Raw genomic sequence first — 22,108 nt, forward strand, 5'->3', positions numbered from 1 at the left:
GCATATTTAGACTTCATAGAGCAAGCATATTTCATGGCAGGAATTCTGTTGGGAGGAAGTGTAGTGTCGTGGCTGAAGGATAATACAGTTACACATTGTGTGCAGGGAAAGATCTTTCCATGTGATATATCTGTGCAGAGTTGAATTCGGGAAAATGCATGGGTATATTGAATAAATCTTGGAAACTGAATACTCTTGACCTGCTAACAGTAAATTTATTTCCATTAGCTAGCACAGAGTACATAAAATATCCACTGAAGCACTCATCTTTCCCCCAGGCTTGCACCTTGCTCCTGATGGTTCTTTTTGTGTATGATGTGTTCTTCGTATTCATCACACCTTTTCTAACAAAGGTATGTACAGTGTGTCTCCAGTGCTTGGTGTTCAGAATGGACTGTAACCGAACAGCACATTTCTGTGTGTGTTCTTAAATTATCCAGACATGCTGACTGAAGTTCTGGTTTACAGTTTCCCCTCTTTTCTTTAGACAGGGCAGAGTATAATGGTGGAGGTGGCTGCGGGCCCGACTGACTCTGCCACTCATGAAAAGGTACTGTATGCATTTTGAAAATATGAAAGTATCTACTAGCTATTAACCTCTGAGGCTTTCAACTTCTGAAAGGGTCAGACCACAAAGAGCTGCTGAAATGGCCTGGCACTTCTGGGGCCGCTAGTTTCGAAAGCATTTGGCGTGGAAATATAAAGCACTGCAGAGCTCCATGGGAATCCACAGCATTCTCAGAAGTAGAATTTTAAGTAACTTTCAGCAGTAGGGCCAATGTCGTCACATCTTGAATTGTAAGTTTTCAGTGCAGGGAAATTTGTGCTGTATTTGTAAAGAACCATGTAAATATAATAATATTTAATTTTGTTAATGTCTGCTGAGGTACGTGTATTTCTTCCATTTCTGTGGTCAGAACAATATGCGCACTACCGTGACATGAAAAAGCACAGTGTAGTAAGAACTTCTGGTGTGCAGAACAATGAGTGGAGCAAGCTATTCATCACTTACACGGTCCATTTAAATAAAAATCATTTAAGTTTAAAAAAAAATCTTCAAGCAGTACATCTTTTTTTCCCAAAGAATTTAAGAAAGTCAAACCACTGAACTGGTGGAAGTCACTGGCTAAGCACCTAGAATCAACATTTGTTGAAGTTCTCAACTAACTTTTGGGAGGAATAGTCTCCTTTACGGGTGCAGAAGAGTGTTTCCTCATTTTGGTTTATTTGACGTGTTCAGTTCAATGACTGGTTAATTCAGAGCTGAGAAACCAAATGAGAGTTGTGAAAGTAGGAAAGCTTGTTTTCTTTTTCCCATCTATGAATTAAAATAAGATGCAAGACAATGAGATCTAGTAGTTCTAAAATCTTGAAGGGACATGGTGACCAGAAACAATCAGTTCAGTTCACTACTACAGATAATACTTTCTTTGTTTAATAAGAGTTAGTTTTAAATGCAAAACATGTTTTGTTAAGGGGAAAAAAAAATAAGTTTTATATATCCAGCACATTTGAGGTAGTTTTATTTAACTAGTTAAAACTTATTTAAAATGTTTGTTTTTTTGGATTTTTAATTGAATTCCAATTTGCATACAAATGCAGCTTGACACAAATTCCAAGTTTAAAAAAAATCATCTCTTAAATAAGAAGTGCATTATTCACCATTTTCTAGTATAATAATAAATGTAAAACTTAAGAATCTGAATAGATGTATGGTAAGCAATATAGTTCTTAAATAAAGGTAGATAGATACAATGTATCCTCCTGGTTAGCAAAACAATACCAAATTATACAAACCATTGAGAACCAATAATTACAAAATACAAATGCTCAGCAGGATTAAAATTGGTAATTAAAGCAAGATTTTCTGCTTGCTGATTTAAATGATTAAAAATCAGTGATTTTAATCAATCTATCCTGTTCAAGGGAGCTCAGTAAAATGAAAAATAACACTCAGATAATACTCGTGCTCGTATATGTAGGTTTCATCTGTTTAAAGTCTGCATAACCAGTATGACAAGATGAACATGTATTTGGTACGGTTAGTACGTGGGTGAAACCTTTCTGCTTTATAAAACATGTCTTCTCTCATTTCCAAGCTCCCCATGGTCCTGAAGGTTCCAAGGCTGAACTCTTCACCATTGGCTCTTTGTGATAGGCCTTTTTCCCTCCTAGGATTTGGAGACATCTTAGTTCCAGGTATTTCTGATTGTTTGCCTAAGCAATATGATGCAAAAGGAAAAGTTCTTATTGACACGTCTCCCTTCTCCCTCAATTCCCACTCCAAGTGGTAAATTTGACTTGACCTCTCCCAAGCTGGTGATTCATAAACATACCCATTTTTCCTTTGGCTCTGCTCTGTTTGCTTTTCTTAACAGATAAATTAAATGAGAAGAATCTACATGAATTTGGTGTTATGATGAGACTTGTGCATGCAGGGAAGTCAAGAAATTTAAAGGGATGCAGCTGGTGGTTGCTTTATGTCCTGAAACATGAGCATTTATACTCTTAAATTTTGCATCCTGTCTAATGAAACTGAATGTTTTTATTAACCGTATAAATATCTGATCTTTTAATTGTGCTATCTTTTAGCCTTAATATCTTGTTTCACAGGTTCCACAGGGTAATTGTGTACTGTGTTTTGTTTTCTTTTTTTAATCCTCTTAGAGTTTTACATATGTTGCCTTTCAGTTTCATTGGTCTGAAATTTCTGCTGGTCTTAATTCAAAATTGTAGGGTTTTTTTTTTCCATTTCACCAAAATTGATAGTAATTTTTGAATCGTGTATACATTTTTTTTTAAGTTTTATAGTCCTATAAGAAATTTTGCACACAGATAACAGTGAGAGAAGATAGTAAGGTCACAACTGGCTTGTCTAATGATCTTGCTGGGATCTAAGTAGTAAGCTGAGTTTCAAGAAAATTAGTACAGTAGGTATGTGAGGGAGATGATATCTTTCTTTGGACCAACTTCCAAAAAAGAGAGACAAGTTTTGAGCTTACACAGAGCTCTACTTGAGAGCCCAGGGACCCTCTTGAAGAAGAGCTCAGTGTAATCTCGAAAGCTTGTCTCCTTCACCAATAGAAGCTGGTCCAGTACAAGATATTACCTCACCCACCTTCTCTCGCTAATATCCTGGGACCTACAATGGATATGAGCATTAATGAGGAAAATTTCATATGCACAATATGAACTCTGCTATTCAGTATTTTGATTATTCATTGGAGATACTGTCAAGTCTGCTCACTTTGGACTGAAAAACATTTGAGTTGTAAATAATTTGGTCTGCTCTGTATGGTAATACTGCCAAGATCTTGAACTGACCCTTAAGGACACAGATATAAGCCATAAATTACCACTCTATGCACTAATATAGAAGTCTACACGAATGTAAAGGGCACAAGTTATGGTTGCTGTCACTGTTAATGCTGCTTGTATGCAGTTGTTTACATTGCATATGGACTGTCTGTTATTTACTGGAATGGTGTTTACTTACTGATGTCAAGTTTCTGATTCAATAGTTAATGTCATCCAATACAGTAGAAGTGCATATCTTCTGTTCTATGAGTTGTGCACTCTTGTGAATCATATCAGGATGGTAGGGCACAGCTTATTAGGCAGGAAATCTAGCACGGTGGTGGGCCATCTTATAAGCACCTAGATAGGGCACTACATTCTGTGCATCTTACAATTAGTGTGTATGTGTTTAAAAAATGCTTAACTTTTCTTTACTTCCCTAGGCTTACTGGTAGCCTACTGCCATAGATTTGATATTCAGGTGCAATCCTCCAGAGTCTATTTTGTAGCCTGCACTATAGGTATGTATGACCCTGGTATTTCTACACAGCAGCTAGTGCAATCCCTTGAAAAGCAAAGCCAGAGCTCTCATATTACATAGCTTGCTTTTCAACTCTTATCTTGCTTTCAACAATCAAGCAGTGAAGCGGTTTTAAAATAAATAAATAAAAACTGTACTACGTATGAGGTTGGACCTTCGAACCCTAGCTCATCTAGCATAACGCATTTTCTGAGCTGCTTTGCCTGTCCAAACTAGAAAGTAAGCTCTTCGTTGTGATTTACACCTTCACCAGAACCTTTTGGTTGAATTACAGTGTTTTTATGTGTGCTTGGGATACATTTATTCTTTGTTATCATTGTAATTTGCTTGTTAGTGAACCTTTCAAATTGCATTTATTACATGAGAGAATTCAAGTTTAGTGATTGTCCTCTTGACTTCAGTCTTAAACTGTATGTCTGCAAAAAAAATCTGTAATTGACCTGTTTAAATTAAATTAAATTAAATTGTAGAGACAGTAGTGTCTTCATAGATACTACTAACTTTATTTTAAAAGTCTGATTTTTTTTGACAACACTGGGGGCAGGTCTACATTAGAAGCTCTACATCAGCGCTGTAGCGCATCTTGTAAAGACGCTCTATGCCAATGGGAAAGCACTTCCTCGTCAGCATAATTACACCACGTCCACGAGAGACAGAAGCTATGTCCGTGTGGACAGCGCTTAAGTCGCTGTAACTTGCATCACTGAGGGGGTGTCTTTTTCACATCCCGAGTGACATAAGTTAGATCAACTAAAGCAGTAGTGTAGGCCTGCTGAGTTGATTGACTAACCCAGTGAGCTACAACTTATCCTTTGTGGTTCTCTGCTAATGGAGGGGGAAAAAGTTTCTTCAAATTTGAGATAAACAGATAAGGCATTTTTAAATGATAATCTGAAAAATTAGGGGGTTCACTTTCAGGAAAGGTTGTGAATGATTTTGCCACCTCCTAATTTGATAAAACTTTGCCTCAAAGCTAATTTTTTTATTTTGCCCTGCATGTAAGGAGTGATGTCTGACACTTTTGGGAGGCTGTTGGGTTGGTTGACTTTTGGCTTTATTCAGTACATTTCATCTAACACTAATAACTGATGACATCGAGAAAGCTGAGGTGCTTAATGCTTATTTTGCTTCAGTTTTCACTAAAAAGGTTCATGATGACCAGATACTCAACAAAATTAATATTAACAATCGGGGGAAGGAATGCAAGCCAAAATAGGGAAAGAACAAGTTAAACAATATTTAGATAAATTAGATATATTTATGTCTTTGGAGGATAGGATTATAATTCAAAATGATCTGGACAAACTGGGGAAATGGTCTGAAGTCAGTAGGATGAAATTAAATAAGGACAAATACAAAATACTCCACTTAGGAAGGAACAATCAGTTGCACACATACAAAATGGGAAATAATTGCCTAGGAAGGAGTACTGTGGAAAGGGATTTGAGGGTCATAGTGGAAAAACTACTGTAGGGATTCCTACAACAGTTGCTAGCTCCAAAGGGACTCCTAAGATGATTTGAGCTACCTTGCTGCTGCATTTCCATTCACAGGTTTGGGGTGTTGAAGTGTAATCTTTAAATTTGAATTTCTTGACTAAAACTACATTATTCTGCTGTGGTATTCTCTTAAATCAGCCTTGCAAAATTGACATGAAATGTACTAGCCTACCTACGGAATTTACTTGCATACCCTTTGTCATAACAACTGTATAAACAATATATTGCCTCCCAACAATAAAATACTTGCCTCGTATGGGTAGAATTTTGCATGGCTGCTTTAAGTTATAGATTAGCATTTATAACCTTAACTTCAAGTGATTGAAGCTTTTTGTCTGGATATTTTATGTATCTTCCTGCACCAGAAATAAGCCCACAAACTTGCACCTTGCAAGCTTTTAAAGGTCTTTTGTATTCCTTAATATTTTCTGCAAATATATAAATGTTTCAATGAGTAGTAACATTCTAACGGGGAGCATTCACCCCTTGAACACCTTCTACTGTTGTGTGTGGTGCTGTAGACCTTTTCCCACTCCTTGCACCCTCTGTAGGTTGTGAACCTCACTTGGCGGGTCTTCAGTGCCTTGGCCCTTCAGCAGGCGCTCACAGTCAAAACGAAGCCATTCGGGAGTAGCAAAAGTCAAAAAACTATCTACCTTCCCCAGAGCTGCTGAAGACCTTGGGATCTTTAAATTCAGTCCTTTCCTCAGACTTCCAAACAAGCTTTGTCCCCTTCTTGGGGTTTTCATCACTTAGCAGGTGATCGGTGGGGGAATCCAGGCATGCCCACTATGCTGTGTTCCAACCCAGGGACCCTATAAACAGAGGCCATATGCACTCACTTCTGTTTGATACTGCTACTTCCCTGGGCCTCTTCCCACATAGCCCCTTTATCGTCCCCCCTAACCTCAGGTTAAAGTTCTCACCTCCTCTCTCTCACAGCTTAAGCAAATGCAGCCTGAACCAAACACTGGTGATCCCTCAAGCTCATTGGCCAGAGAGAAGCACCCTTCCTTGCCCCTCTGGTCTCAGCTAGGAACTGTCCTGCTAAGGTCCTCCAGCTCCTTTTATCTGAGTCTGTTGAGCTCTGACTGGCTGCTTCTGTGAGGTCTCTGTAGGCAGGCCTGGAGGACCCATCTTCACTGTTCCTTTCCTAGACTAGGATGTAGTAGGATCGTGGGGCCTGAAGCAGGGGGCCACAAAGGGCCTGGTACACCCTATCAAAAACACAAGTAGGTATGTGTTTAATGATGTTGCAGTGATGCCCAAGAACGTGAGTGAAAAGCCAAGCACATCCAAATCACAAGAAGTGCTGGTTATAGTGGTCAGGCAGTATTTATTTGTTTTCATTAAAATATTGTATGGTTTAAATACAAGGCCTTTTTTGCTATTTTTTAAAACTCAAATGATTTAATAAAATGTTTCATTGGTTTATTTTGCCTTTGTAAAATTGTTCTACTTACTGAGTTAATTGTACCACAAATACTGTACAATTGGATCGCTCTTCTTTTTGTCCTCTTTCACTGAAAGACAACGTCTCATAGTGTAGCACAGGGATGAGAAAACTTTTAGGCCCTAGAGCCACATTTTGGTATGGAAATTGTATGGCAGGCCATGAATGCTCACGAAATTGGGGGTTGCAGTATGGGAGGAGGTAAGGGCTCTGGTTGGGGTGTGAGCTCTCGGGTGGGGCTGGGGATGACGGGTTGGGAGTGCAGGAGGGTGCTCTGAGCTGGGACAGAGGGGTTCAGAGAATGGGAGGGAGATCAGGGCTGGGGCAGGAGGTTGGGGCGTGAGAGGGAGTCAGGGGTGTAGGCTCTGGATGGTGTTATCTCAAGCAGCTCCCAGAAACAGCTGCATGTTCTCCCTCTAGCTCCTACGTGGAGGCGCAGCTAGGCAGTTCTACGCACTGCCCCATCTGCAGGTGCCACCCCTGCAGCTCCTGTTGGCTGAGGTTCCCAGCCAATGGGAGCTGCGGGGGCAGCACCTGGGGCAGTGGCAGCATGCGGAGCCCCCAGGCTGCCCCTACATGTAGGAGCCAGAGGGGGGGACTTGCCACTGCTTCCGGGAGCCGCGGAACAGGGCAAGCCCCTGACCCCGCTTCTCAGTGGGAGCTCAAGGGCCGGATTAAAACATCTGAAGGACTGGATGCAGCCTCCAAGCTATAGTTTGCCCACCCCTGATCTAGCAGATAGTCTTTCCGTGATTAGCAAAGAGTAATCCTGAACGAATGTTGGACACAGAATGGTGGTATTTAGGGAAGTCAGCAAAACGCTATAAAGAAGGTTCATAATACTAACTGAAGGAAGCTATCATTAGAATGTTTTTCTAGATAATTGTACTGCCATTCTTGACCAGAACTGTATCTGAATTATTTTCTTTTGCTATTTTTATCTCCTTTTAGCATATGGCATTGGCCTTCTGGTGACCTTTGTAGCCTTGGCATTGATGCAGATGGGTCAGCCAGCTCTGCTCTACTTGGTGCCCTGTACTCTTATCACTAGCTTTGCTGTGGCTCTTTGGCGTAAGGAGCTTGCAATGTTCTGGACGGGCAGCGGCTTTGCGGTGAATACCAGTTTGATATGAGTGTCTTCAAGAAATACTAATATTATAAATCCTAAATAGAATTAAAGTTGAGTAAAATATTGTAGTACTCTCCAACAAAACAAATGTTCATGTTTTGGTCCTAAAGAGTCTTTTACAGGCTTTAGCAATTGCATAACATGAGCCTTGGAATTTTCTGCTTTAATGTTTGTAGCCACTAAAATGGACCAGGATAAAGTAGATCAGTCCCTATCTATCCACCCTGATCCTGCTATAAGTCTTGGTAGTTGTAACAAACAGCTTTATTGTATGTTTTATTAATTATAACTTCATCAGGTAACTTCCATGAATATGAAGAATTGTAAGGATTTTTTTGCAGGTTAACAAAAGGAGTTAAGGAGGTAGTGAGTTAATTTAGAATCTTAAATTGTCACCGTTAGGCTAATCCATTAAATTCTTTATTGAAAATTAAATGCATCCATTATGAAGGGAGTAGGTACTTCATAGTAAGGGATAATTTATTGAGGAGATATTTAATATAAGGGTAAAGATGCAGCAAATCAATTAAAGATCCTGCATAAAGAGACTAGATTTTTCATAGGATGTCCCACAAGCTGCTTTCAGGAGACCTGAAACGTCCTGGTTTTTCACTTAAGTCAAAACACTTGTGTATTTGTTTTTGTTTGTTTTAGAATTTTTTTTTTTTGTTCAAAGCGTATTGCCGTACAGAGTATAATTTATTGCGTGTTCACCAGGAAACACTGTACAGTGGAATGAGAGTTCAGTGTAATAAACAGTATTTGGAGTGAAGAAAAAAGTCCAGTATCAAAGCAGTTCTTTTGCTCAGAGTGAATGTTAGTCAATTTATCAGTGTTTCATGCTGAACTCAGACCTTGTCTGTACTACAAAGGGTTTGCCAATATAATTATATCAGCCTAACTATACTGGCAGGCCCACCTAGTGGAGACGTCGCTTATACTGACAGGAGTTCTTTTGCTGACATTGCTTATGCCAGTTCCCTGATTGAACTGAGCTATCTGTATCACTATGTCTACACTTGGGTGTTTGCCAGCATAGCTATGTCACTTAGGTTTGTGATTTTTTTCATATACCCAGCTGATATAGTTATACTGGCAACGTTTTGAAGTGTGTACACCCAGGCCTCACTTGGAACACTAAGTTACTATGAAAAATCCTCCCCTTGGAGAATTATGCAACTATTGGGTCAGAAGCTGGCAGTAATAACACCAGCACACTTTACAAAACAAACACTTTAGTCCTTGATTATTTTCATGGCTCCAGATGTTTCTACAAAAGTCTCTGTTTTTTTTTTATTTCTAAAATATAGTCAGCTTATCCTGTAGGCAGTTCATTGTGGAATGAAAAAGGGTGTCTTCCTTTTTTTAAATCCTGATACCCACAATTTGTATTTAGTATCTATATCCCATTGATAGCCAGACTTTTCATAGCTGAAGGCCACATTGGAAACTTGTTGGGAGCAAAACTGCAGCTGATTTGTGTAAAGGAAAGCCATCACTAACATCCTTAGAAAGGGGTGCAGCCCATTGCAGATCAGTGCAACATGGGTGTTCAGATGAAGATGTACATTGGTCAAACTGGACAGTCTCTACGTAAAAGAATAAATGGACACAAATCAGACGTCAAGAATTATAACATTCAAAAACCAATTGGAGAACACTTCGTTCTCTCCGGTCACTCGATTACAGACCTCAGAGTGGCTATTCTTCAACAAAAAAATTTCAAAAACAGACTCCAACGAGAGACTGCGGAATTGGAATTAATTTGCAAACTGGATACAATTAACTTAGGCTTGAATAGAGACTGGGAATGGATGAGTCATTACACAAAGTAAAACTATTTCCCCATGGTATTTCTCCCCCCCACTGTTCCTCAGATGTTCTTGTTAACTGCTGGAAATAGCCTACCTTGCTTGTCACCATGAAAGGTTTTCCTCCCTCCCCCCCTGCTGCTGGTGATGGCTCATCTTAAGTGATCACTCTCCTTAAAGTGTGTATGATAAACCCATTGTTTCATGTTCTCTGTGTGTGTATATAAATCTCCCCTCTGTATTTTCCACCAAATGCATCCAATGAAGTGAGCTGTAGCTCACGAAAGCTTATGCTCAAATAAATGTGTTAGTCTCTAAGGTGCCACAAGTACTCCTTTTCTTTTTGCGAATACAGACTAACACGGCTGCTACTCTGAAACAGATGAAGATGGTTTGTTAGAATCTGTATTCTCTACGCTGAGGTTAATGATAGCTATAGAGTGGGTTTTGCCCATCTCTGGTCTACACAAATGTCAGGCACAGAGCTAAGCAGCAGGTTGAGTTTCAGTTTATAATGCATAGGAAGCTTGACATTTAAGTTTGAAGAAGCTTGTTGGAATTAAATGTACAAGTCAAATGGTAATTCAGATAGGAATAGCATATATAGAAGTGATAGACAAGGGCTGAAAGGAGGAGAGGTCACTTTCTATTTAAGAGAACATACTACAGGAACCAGACTTGAGCTCTCATGATGCAAATGGAAAAAATGAAACACAGTGGAGAAAACCATTAGACTATCTTACAGGTAGTCTGTTAGAGACACCTGATCATGGGGAAGACCAGAGCAAATTATTGGTAAAGGAACTAAAACAAATGGCTTCTGCTATCCGGATGTTTGGGACATTATCTGTGTTGAATTTGATTACTCTCCAGTAGAAAGGAAAAGTTAGAGATAGGACCTAATGGGTAGGGCTTGTGGCAGGAGTCTAATTTCTCATCTCGGTACTTTGTGAACTTGGGTTATCACTTAAAATTTCTTATACCGCAGTTTCTCAACTGTAAAATGAGAATAAAATGTCTTAGGGGAGTTGTGAAGCTTAATTAATGTTAAAATACTTTGAGATCCGGTGAACTGTGTCAGAAAAGTGCCAGTTGTTGTTTATTATTAGTGAGGATGGGAAGCAATTGTCACCATGGCAGGTAAACAGGAAGAGAGCTGAGAGTGCTTCCCATATCCGTCAGAGATAATGAGCCTATAGGCTTTAAGCATTTAATTAGATTCCTGCAGAGAGCATTCTCCCACTGTGTTTGTTACTCAGTGGGACCTGCCCAGAGAATAGATGTGCAAATCTTTCAACCATTAGGGATGATTTGAATTAACTGCAGTTGTGCAGCAAGTAATCCTTCTCCTTTCAGTGTGCTTCAGTTCATATTTTTGAACTCCTTCACCAAAAGGTCATTGTGTAATTGCTGTTGGCCATTCAGTATAATGATTGGTCTCCTGTAAATACTAGCATGTTTTGAGAAATTATGATTTAAGTTGCCCTTAGTAACAATAGTGGCTCTTGTTACTCACTTCACATCATCCTAAAAATTATTTGTATTTTTTTATTTTTTTACAGAAAGACCTACCTCATCCTCCCTTGGTGCTGGCTCCTGTCAGCTTCCCCAACCCTCCCAAAGAGATGAATGCACCAGCAACTCAACAAGAAACAGAACAACAAATGACCAACCCCACGCTTCATGCAGATGATCAAAATAACCCCTCCCTGTGTGCAGAGGAGCTGCCTAACTTGAATACCAAGGAGCTGACCAATCCCAGCATGCAAGCAGAACAGCCACAAATTTCCATCTCACAAATAGAACAACAAACCAGTCAGAACAAGGATGACCCTGAAAGCAAGAGCCTAAGAGTAGAAAAGAACCAGCTGGATTAGATGATGAAATAGGAAATCTTTTTTCCCCTCTCCCCATCTCCAAACTTTCCCACATAGAACCAGTATGTAGACTGATTCAGTAGTGTTCACATTCATTGAGGAACCTCACTGGGAATCTGATCATCAAATGCAAGGATATTCTGCCTTTGACTTCAGATACAGCTATACATTTCAAACAGCATTCTGAAATATGGTGCTTTACAAAAATTCTGATGTATGAATTTCAGTGATCATTTTATTAGTTGGATGCCTTTTACCTTTCCTATTTCGTTATACTAGGGTAACATTAAGAATTTTTATTTATACAGTACTCTGGGCTTGTGTGGCTGTTATGCTGCTTTAGTATAGCATAGATTAATGTGGAGGAAAAGCATTGGACAAGTCTGCTACAATTCTAAGCAGGGAGAAATACTGTAGTTTTGTAGATTTTCCCCTTAATACTTTTAAATTTCTGCTTGTAAAAGGCATTGATGCAAGTGAATGGTTTAGTATAAATTGACACTCAAGAAATGTTGAGAACTGGATAAATTACCAGCTTTCTGAAAAGATTTTGTTTTACCATGGTGCATTCAATGCATCTCTTTCCTCAACATTTTTTTTTCCACTTCCAGGTGCCTGGGTTGGATGATACTCTAAATTAAAAGGCAGGATGCATGGATCTCCAGTAAGCACTGTAAGCACTCCTATGAATTCTAGGGGCTGTCTTTGAAACAAAATGTTCACTGAGTGGACCTTGCAGAATAATACACAGTAGACAAGCTTACTTGAAGTATCTTTGCTGTTTTGTTTTGTTTTTAAAAGCACCCCACATCCTTATTTACCAGATAAATCAGATCATAAATAGTAACATTCTGCACAATTTAGTGATCAGGCAGAATGGTATGCAGGAGACTTTAAGGACTGACTTTGATATAGGAAGTTCAGCTGGTTTCTTTGAATCTCTACTTACTATTATTTTTATGAATATAGCTTTGATTTATGTGGGTTTGTCTACATTATAAATATTTTATTAGTATTGCTATACCTGTATAGCTACATAGACAAAAACCGCTAGTGTAAATACAGCATATGTCCGCAGAAGGGTTTTTTCTGTTGGCATAGTAACACCACCTCCACAAACAATGTTAGCTATGCCGACAGAAGCACTCTTCTGTTGTGATAGCTGCATCTACACTTGAGGTTTATAGCGGTGTTAACTGCAGGGACAGTGTTCACACCCTTGGCCAACATAGCTATGCTGAGAAAACTTTGTAGTGCAGACTTGGCTTATTGCTGAAGAAAAGTCTGAAGTTCTCTTCAAAGGAGAGCATGTGGTGCAGCTGTTCGTGGTTTGCAACCTCTTTATAACTGGTCAGCTGCCACAAGTTGTTTTTGTCCTAGGAGTGTTCAAAGTGTGACCTGCAAGGTTTTAGAATGAGGCCATAGGCACCTTCACTTGTGCTAGAACTGCAGAATAGATGCCCAACGGGAGCGCTGCATCTCCACAATGAAGTTCAGGGAGACTACAGTCTATTCAGCTTTAACCAGATTAGGTGCAACTGCACTTCATAAATTGCCAGTGCAGCTTTTCAATACCCAAAACGTGGGCATATCTTGTGTAACCTCACTCATTTCTTTGCACACCGGTATTGCACATGCAGAGGGGCAAAGTAGTCAGATTAACTTTTGTTAATTATAAATATTATGTAGAATATATTCTGTTTGAGAATTAACTGATCAGAGCCATTTGATTTATTTCTAAGACATTCACATTCTTTATTTAATTATAAACATTCCAACCCCTTCAAAAAACCCTTGCATTTTAAATGCAAATAACAAGGTTTTCAGGATCCTGTTAATATCCTGGAAATAGAATATAATCTTCAACTCAACTCTTCCACTCAATAAATACAGTTCTTCTGAAAGAAAAATGATTGCAAGACATATAGTGTGACACTTTCAAGAGTATAGTCTCAATAGACCCTAAGAAATGCATTAATATTAAGCTCCAGTTGGCCTTTTGGATCAAGTTTTGAAAGGCTTTCAGTTGGCAGCTGTACATGATAATTCTGTTTCTGTTTTCCTTCCGTTGAGTAGGCCTTCTGAAAGTTTATGCTGTGTCTTTTAGACTGTAACCGCTTTCTCTCTACTGTTTCATGTTAAGTGGACAATATTCATTTTCCAGAATATTAGAGGCTTTCTGTAAAACTACACTATGGGTTCAAAAGTTTACCATCTTCTGCCTAAGCCTTGATGACCTAAACTGGGCTCTGTCTGCCAAATTGACTCAACTCTGGCTGAAATGATGGTGAGTTTCTTGAAAGGTTTTCTGAGTTCTAAAGTCTGTAGTTTGTTCAGATTTGGTTTTCAAATTAACTGAATGCAACGTGTTTTGAACAATACTAAAGAGATTTTACCTATTTTATTTCCTCTTCTCCTTTATGGGCAATATTGTCTTTGCTGAGAGTAAGCTGAACCGGTTTTTAGGCATGCAGAGTGACAGAGTTGCTTGTATTGGACACTTCAGCCAGCTGGATGATGCCTTAATTTAAGCCATTTTATAAATATGTATATTAAACATTTATTAAAAAAAACCCACTGTGTTTAAATAATAAATTTGACAGACAAATGCCAGGAAATTCGAAGTTGAGACTGATGTGTCATGACATTTGAATTTCCTTTGCCTTGATTCTCTTTTAACCATAACGTTAAATGTAATTTTTATATATTTAATATTCAACCTGTTTTATGTGGTGATAAAGTATTAAGTTTTATCAAACTTCCTGAAACATTCATTTCTTTTCATTTGCTGTAGTGCTGCTTCCAGAGGTGAAACAGAGGTCTGATGGGAGAATGTAGACCATCATGTTGCCTGTAACTAAATTGAAAAGAAAAAATTCAGAACATTATAACTATCTTGTAGTACGCCTTTCAAAGTCACTTTTATTGTGTAGTCGTTTTGGCTAATCGGTTTAGGAGAGATAATTTGCCTTTGCTTTTGTGAATTATCCCCACAAATGTCATGTGCACATTTCACCTCCTATAAAGACTCATGTAAGGAAATGGATATGTTTTGCACACTAATGCAATACCTCTGATTAAAATAGGTGACTTGGAGATGTGTCCCATGATTTGACCATTACAATACTGTTTAAATCAGATGACCCTGATAGTTTTATGTGACTGAGACTTTCTGGGCTCTGTCTCTCTGCAGAGCATTAACACTCTCCATCATGAAACACCAGTTTGTTTTAAATGTTTCATTATAAGGCTACATTTTTCTATTTTATTTTTTTAAAAGCATCCTTGATTGGTTTTAATATTGTAAAATTCAATATTGCATTGAAAAGAGCTAACAATATTTTCATAAATTTCATTTTTTATTTGATGGCAAACTTGTCAGTCCAATGCCAAATTATTGTTGAAATGCACATTTTAGAAGTAATGCTCAGGCATTTAATATATGCATCCTTCAGTATCTGGTTAACTGAAAATTAATTTGCTATAATAATCAGAGGATAAAGAATTTACTTCCACTTTGTATATGTTCAGTCACAAGTACTTGTTTTAGTGACATACATTTTTGCTGTTTCATACTCCTTTAGAATCACTACAACAGTGGGAGAGGGAACTAGGTTTATTTTGGCTCACGCATCATTAAATTCTAATTAGTACACCAAATCCTGTCTTTAGTTCCACCTGTCTGTCCTATTGAAGACAGAGGGGTTGTACAGATGGAACAGAGGACAGAATCTGGCCTGCAGCATTTTGAATAGAGGTGATACATGAGTCAGAAACACTCAAACACTATTTTAAATTATACTTCTCTTTCTTTAGTCATATTACACACGAAGAGTATTTTTAAGTGCAATCCATTACAGCATGAGAAAACTTATCATGCTTTTTAAGATAAGACAACTCTGCAAGATGTAGAAATTAAACCCCTGAAACCACTTATCATTGACTGAAGATGAACTTGTAATCTAATCAATCAATGAAGTTCCTAGAAAAAAGGAGGGGGGGAAATCAGCAACATGCATTCAGGTTTTTTTTTTCTGCATCTTTTCCACTAGGATCATTAATACATTTGTAGAAGATTGCCAGTTTACTCCATTGTTTTTATCCTTTTTCTGTATTAACCACCTCTGATCTGGTTGTTCTTGTAGCTGATTTCTTTACCAGTCAGCTGAACTTTCAAGCCTTTCCTTTAGACTTTGCATCTGTGTTACGATTGCCCTCAATCTCTCCTTCATATTCCTACTGCCTTAAAAGCCTTGACAGCATTTTTCTCAGCAGTGCGCAGTTTCGTGAGCCAAGTTTTTTTCTGCACCCATGATCTGTGTGTCTGAGATTGAGAGCTCTATGAGTGTGATGGCAGTACGTTGGGGAAGGCAGCAGTGACTGTGGTGGTAGAGAGGGACCGGGCAATGTTACTTTGGTTCACTGTACTGAGGCAGGGCGCTGAGGTAGTAGCTGTATTACATGGGAAACTAATAGGAAGATGGTGAATTGCAATCTGCTCGGAATTTTGACCTCTGTGTCATGTACTGTCCTGGGAAGCTCTCATGGTCCTTTATAATGACATGGGATTTTAAAGGCTGTTTTCTACTAAAACCCTGTTCTTCTGTAACTTGGTCCATGTTGAAGCATCTTTCCAAATAAAATGATTGAGCAGAAGTGCATGTTGAACCTCTCATCTCTGTGGAACTTGCCCTGTAGTTTTTGGAAACCTCTTCTGTTCCTTTTCCTGCTTGCTTGTAAGTGTTCATACCCGGAATGTATCTGGATTGAGTCTCCTTAACTATCATAGTTTCTATTGAACTCCACTTGTGTTTGGGATTCCTTGGCTCTTTCATGTAACTCCTCTTATGGCCTCTTTTTAGCTTGACCACAGAATGATTTTTTCAGTTCTTGTCACTCCTGCGTTGGGTATCTAGAAATAAAATTGCTTCAGGAAGTGGACTCTGTATGCAAATATCTAATATAAGCGACAGTCAAGTTTGTTTTTTCCTCCTTTGAGCTTTTTCCTCATTAGTGGATGGACAGTTGTATGTATTTCTGTGTGAAGTTCCAGCAACTATCTTTTTCTGCAGCTTTACTGATGAATAGTAAACAAAGTCAAATATTTTGGCTTTGGCTTTAATCACTTGCAACATTTGTTTAGTATAATTTGTATTGAAGTAAACAGTCTAGTCACTAACATACCGACCACTTCTTAATCAGTTCAGAGAAATGTTGTACTTCAAGTTTTAGAGGGCTAATGTTACACATACAGTTTGAGTCTTAACATTCTGTTTTGCACGTCAGATACCATAGTGATGAACAATATATAAATGCCTAAATAGACTTTGTTTGAGCCATTAAAAGATGTAGAGTAGATGTCAGCTTAGCCAGTTTTACTGTTGCTGCTGCTTGTGTTACAGAAGTGACTGAAGATCCCAGTCAGGATCAGGGCTGGGTGCTGTATAGAGACAGCTGTTCTGTCATAGTTTCCATTTTTTGTAAATCTTATAGCTTGTCAGATATCAACATCTGCTTCCCCTCTATATTCATACTGTTCTGTGTGAAACCACAATTCTTTACTTACTGTTTCAGCAAAGAGAGTAGAAGGGGATCATCATTAATAGGTATTGAGGGCAAGTATAACAGCTTTTAATAACTTGTATCCTTTCTGAGGCCCTTATTTTTCTTGTTTAAAAACTCCTAGTTCTGGGAATGGAACAACAGTGTCATGACTGGGACGAGGGCAATCAGACCTAGTGGTCGGGCAGAAGGCAGGCAGGGTCAGATACCGAGAAGTCCTAGTCCAAGGCAGGCCAGAAGGCAAACCGAGAGTCAGGAGACAGGCAGGGTCAGGTTACCAGGAAATCAGGGTTGGGCGCCAGGTTACAAACAGCAGTAGAAGAGTGAAGCCAAGGACAAACCAGGGTCAGAAGCCAGAGTCCAGGGTCAATTGCAAGCAGGATCTGGACCAGAGATAGGCAGGCAGCCTGTGGTGTTGCTCAGACAGCTCTTGCTTCATAGCTTCCTGGTTTAAATACTGTTACCGGCCAATCAGTGGGTTTTGAGGGGCTGCCACTCAGGTCCAGCTGGATGGTAATTCCTGCTGAGCCCCGCCTCACAGGGTCATCTTGTGGGAGCCCAGCCTAAGCCTCCAGTGGCGATGCAGAGGTGGTAGCAGCCCAGAGTCTGTTACAGCCCTGCAAGTTCTTACAAATGGGGAATTCCTGTCAGCTGGAAAAACTTCAGTCCAAAACCTCTGTATTTTTAAACACATCCCCCATTATTATGAAACCAAGAATCCCACTCTTTCTGTCCTGTCCAACACTTCTTTAAAGATCCCACCAACTACTACAATGGAAAGCCCTGGCTGGGATGATTTAGTTGGTGTTGGTCCTACTTTGAGAAGGGGTTGGACTAGATGACCTCCTAAGGTTTCTTCCAACCCTAATATTCTATGATTCTTTATGACTCTATGAATGAATGGGCTTATAAAACCAGAGTAGTATTTTGTATAATTTATTAATTTCAGACTTTAATTTTAGATATTGAGATTGCTGACTCCAATTATCCAATCATTTCTCACTGATTCTATTCCCATATCAATCCACTGGTCCATTCTGTCTTTCTAGGCTTCCTGGACTTTGATTTAACACCTTTGCATATAGGAGAAACTGAATCCCCTGCCACCTTTTCTTGACTAACTGAATCCTCTTCTCTTTCCAATTTATAGAGCCATAGAGTTGCCCAAAATTTGATTTTATTAATAAAAATAATCATTTTGGAGAGTTTCAGTTTTTGTCGTTGGTGTCCAAAAGACATTAGAACAGGGAGGATGCTCTGGTAGTTAAGGTGGTAGACTGGGAGTTAAGAGATCTGGGTTCACTTGCCAGCTCAGCCACAGATTTCCTTTGCAACCTCATGCAAATCTCGTCCTCTCTGTGTCTCAGTTCTCCATCTGGAAAGTGGAGATAATACTGCCTTTCTCCCATCCTTTGTCTATCTTATCTGTTTCTATTGTAAGCTCTTCAAATTGTTCAGCACCTAGCACAATGGTGTCCTGATCTTGATTGGGATTTCTAGGCACCTCTGTAATAAAACAATGAATACTAGACACACACACACAGGACAAACTGTCTTGCACAGAAACACTCTTCCCATAAATACAGTCTTTATTTCCAGGATGACTTACACAAGGTGCCCACCCTGGCCATGCTGCTACTACAGAGCAGTACGTCTGTGTTCCAAAATCAGTTGTCAGGCCAAATTTTGGTAGAACTGTGCCCAACAGTCTCTTTCCAACAGGTTTGTACCACAGCTGGCCTGACTTACTTTTATTACCATGGTGAGCACAGCTTTATTTAAAATGCATGCTCCTCCTACACTACCCTTCTAGATTCCCTAGCACACGTTCTTAAGAGTGTTGAATGTGGACACAAATTCTATTAAGTGTGTCAAAACTCTGTTTTATAAGGCCTGTTTATAAGCCCTAGTGTGGAGAGGCCTCAGTGACGTTATTGCTGATTAAAATTTTCAGTTTCACTGTTCACTATTATATCCAGCTTTATTTTACATGAGTATGAAACAAATGTGCTATGAAGCCAGCCTGTCTGTGGTAATCTTTAAAGGAAGGAATCATTTTTCTCAGGCCACCAGTATAAATAGGTCCCTACAAAATTCACAGTCCAACTTGGTCAATTTCACGGTCAAAAGATTTTAAAAATCGTACATTTTATTATTTCAGCTACTTAAATCAGAAATTTCATGGTGTTCTAATTGTAGGGGTCCTGACCCAAAAAAGGAGTTGGGGGGGGTTTGCAAGGTTACTGTGGGGGGGTTGTGGTACTGCTACTCTTACTTCTGTGCTGCTGCTGGCGGCGGCACTGCCTTCAGAGCTGGGCAGCTGGAGATCAGCAGCTACTGGCTGGGAGCCCAGCTTTGAAGGCAGCGCCACCCCAGCAGCAGTGCAGAAGTAAGGATGGCATGGTATAATATTGTCACCCTTACTTGTGCGTTGCTGCCTGCAGAGGCAGGCCCTCAGTCAGGAGCTGCCACTCTCTGGCCACCCAGTTCTGAAGGCAGCGCAGAAGTGAGGGTGGCTATATTGTAACCCCCCCCTAAAATAATCTTGTGAACCCCCTGCAACTCCCTTTTGGGTGAGGACCCTCAATTTGAGAAACACTAGTCTCCCACATGAAATCTGTATAGTATAGGGTAAAAGACCAGATTTTTGGGAGGAGACCAGATTTCACGGTCTATGATGCGTTTTTCATGGCAGTGAATTGGTAGGGCCCTAAGTATAAATGATCACAGACACACACTCATGACCTGTTTGTAACTTAGCTTTGTTCCCAAGTTCTCTATTAAACTTGGTATTTCTGAACCCACTCCTGTAGGCAGCCACCTTGCTGAAAAGACAATTTCACTCTATTTAAAAACAAAATATTTTGTGGAACTCCTTTATTAATGCTTGTTAGAGCAATTTGGAAAATGCATTAGGAATATGCTCCATGGGGCACTTGTACCATCTGGGTCACAAATAACATCAGTCTTTAGCAAGACAGCATCTTCAGCAGTAGGCTCAGAAGTGCCAAATGTAATTGAGTAGTTGGTGAAAGAGATTTCACAAGTTATTCAGGGTGACCAGTTATTCTTAGCCTGTGAATATTCATAATGCAAAGCTGTACAAAATGGGTACAAAATGTAGTTTCACTTTGAAATACAAGAGATGGTATTTCTCATGATAAGGGAAACTACACTGCTCAGGACTGGGTTGGTAATTGTACATGATGCTTTACTACAATGCTTTGGGACAAAAGTTTGGTTCTGTAGGAGTTTCAAGTACAGTAAGTTGAGATCAGGCTGGTTCAAGAATTTCATGAAGAATAAAAGTTTTCATCCATAGATCTCAAAACACTAAACATGGTTCAAGGGGTAGCATAGACAAAGGATGGGGGACAGTTTGTGATAAAGATCAGTTGTACAGGAGCTCTGTAGCAGCAAAAAGACCCACTGCTTAGTTATTATTTCCAGTAATGATGCTGAATGGGATTTTCAACAGCACCTAAGGAATTCAGGAGCCCAACTCCTAACTGATTTTTAATGGGGGTTAAGTGCTTTTGGAATCCAACCTGACTATCTTCAATATATTGTGATATTTCATGATAATTTACTAATACTCTGTCACATTCTGGGGTGCAGTCCATACCATTATGAGTAACCGTGCATGCCTCACCATGCCTTACTGTTGCAGCTCCCAACCTGGGCCACTCACTACCAGTCTACCAGCATGCAGGTCAGACCCTGAATGTGTGTGTACTAGACAGCCCTGGACCAACAGCTCTGATCCCAGCACCCTGTCTACAGCCCCACCGCCCCACTCTGGCTTCCACTGGACTGGGTTGCAACCAGCAGGGTGACCCCAACACACTCCCAGTCCCAAATTTTCGCCAAACCATATGCTTTGCAATGTCCAGCCCTCTCCTGGACAGTTCAAAGAAATCATATGGTTTGCTTGCTCCTTTAAGGAGACAAAATACACACCAGTTTGCCACATTAATTGGCGTTGACAACCATTTTAGTACAAACAGCACTGTTGGTTTAGCTTAATAGTAACAGAAGCTTATTAACAAATGGAGATAGGATTTTAAGTGAGTTTATGTATAAGAGAGAAAGTTAAAATGGTTACACGCAAATAAAAGTGAAAACTTGGGTATAAAACTTAATCTAGCAAGGTTTGGTTCCAGGCTTTGTTCAAGATGGCCTTTCTCACCCCCCTCTCTTCCAGCAGAATGGTGACTGACCCTTTCCTCGGTCAGGATCTCTTTCAGAGGCCCAAAGGTACTGGTGCGTTTGTCATCTTAGGTAGAAGAGTGAACTTTAGGGTTCTCTACCCCTTTCTTTGAAATGGATTCTTCCAAAGGATACCCCCAGATTTATTCAAGTTGTGAGGAAGGCAACATGGAATCTGGTGGCGAAGGAAGCTCCATGATCTTTCTTCCCCCTCGTGTGTTTGCTGAAATACAAAGTGTTCTGCTTCCTGCCATCTTCTCCCCCTGCTATCTTGATGGTCCTGTTTCTGCTTATATGTAAATATGGATCTTCATTGTCTTTGCCTGAATATCAGGCTGATCAGAGAATAAAATATACATTCCTTTGTCTAAGATAGACCTGTTTTATGCACGTTAGTCATAATTCCATCATATATCCATAACTCTTAATACCCATTGCGTACATACAGCACACAAGAATATTAATGATTAATGAGTTATTAATTTCAAATGATACCTCACAAGGCTCTTGGGAGTGATGCTCAGAACTGGAATTTCTTTAGTCTCATGATTGAATGCCACTGTCATGAACTCTCACTTGCAGCAGTCAGCAGGCCTTTGCTTGAGCAAAGCGTTCATAGAATCATAGAATATCAGGGTTGGAAGGGACCTCAGGAGGTCATCTAGTCCAAACAAGCAGGACCAATCCCCAACTAAATCATCCCAACCAGGGCTTTGTCAAGCTTGACCTT

At 39.6% G+C, this 22,108-nt stretch overlaps 1 protein-coding gene across 7 annotated transcripts in view; it reads left to right on the forward strand.

Annotated features, from left to right (window-relative positions):
• The window catches only part of SPPL2B (signal peptide peptidase like 2B), an 88,638-nt gene that overhangs the window by 61,356 nt on the left and 5,174 nt on the right, over positions 1-22,108 (forward strand). For 2 of the 7 annotated variants that reach the window (XR_005290201.2, XR_005290204.2), the window contains exons 10-16: positions 279-353; positions 488-550; positions 2,100-2,199; positions 3,741-3,818; positions 7,742-7,902; positions 11,293-12,280; positions 13,772-13,894. Coding sequence is in view for 2 of the 7 variants with exons in the window: in XM_038383603.2 (XP_038239531.1) it covers positions 279-353; positions 488-550; positions 2,100-2,199; positions 3,741-3,818; positions 7,742-7,902; positions 11,293-11,607 (792 nt within the window). In the remaining 5 variants the exon portion in view is untranslated. Of the gene's footprint in view, positions 1-278; positions 354-487; positions 551-2,099; positions 2,200-3,740; positions 3,819-7,741; positions 7,970-11,292; positions 14,704-22,108 lie in introns of those variants that run through there. The other 5 variants (XR_005290203.2, XR_005290199.2, XR_005290200.2 and 2 more) reach the window with 5 other exon arrangements.

This window comes from Dermochelys coriacea, chromosome 25 (assembly GCF_009764565.3).
Source record: "Dermochelys coriacea isolate rDerCor1 chromosome 25, rDerCor1.pri.v4, whole genome shotgun sequence".
NCBI classification, from domain to species: Eukaryota; Metazoa; Chordata; order Testudines; family Dermochelyidae; genus Dermochelys; species Dermochelys coriacea.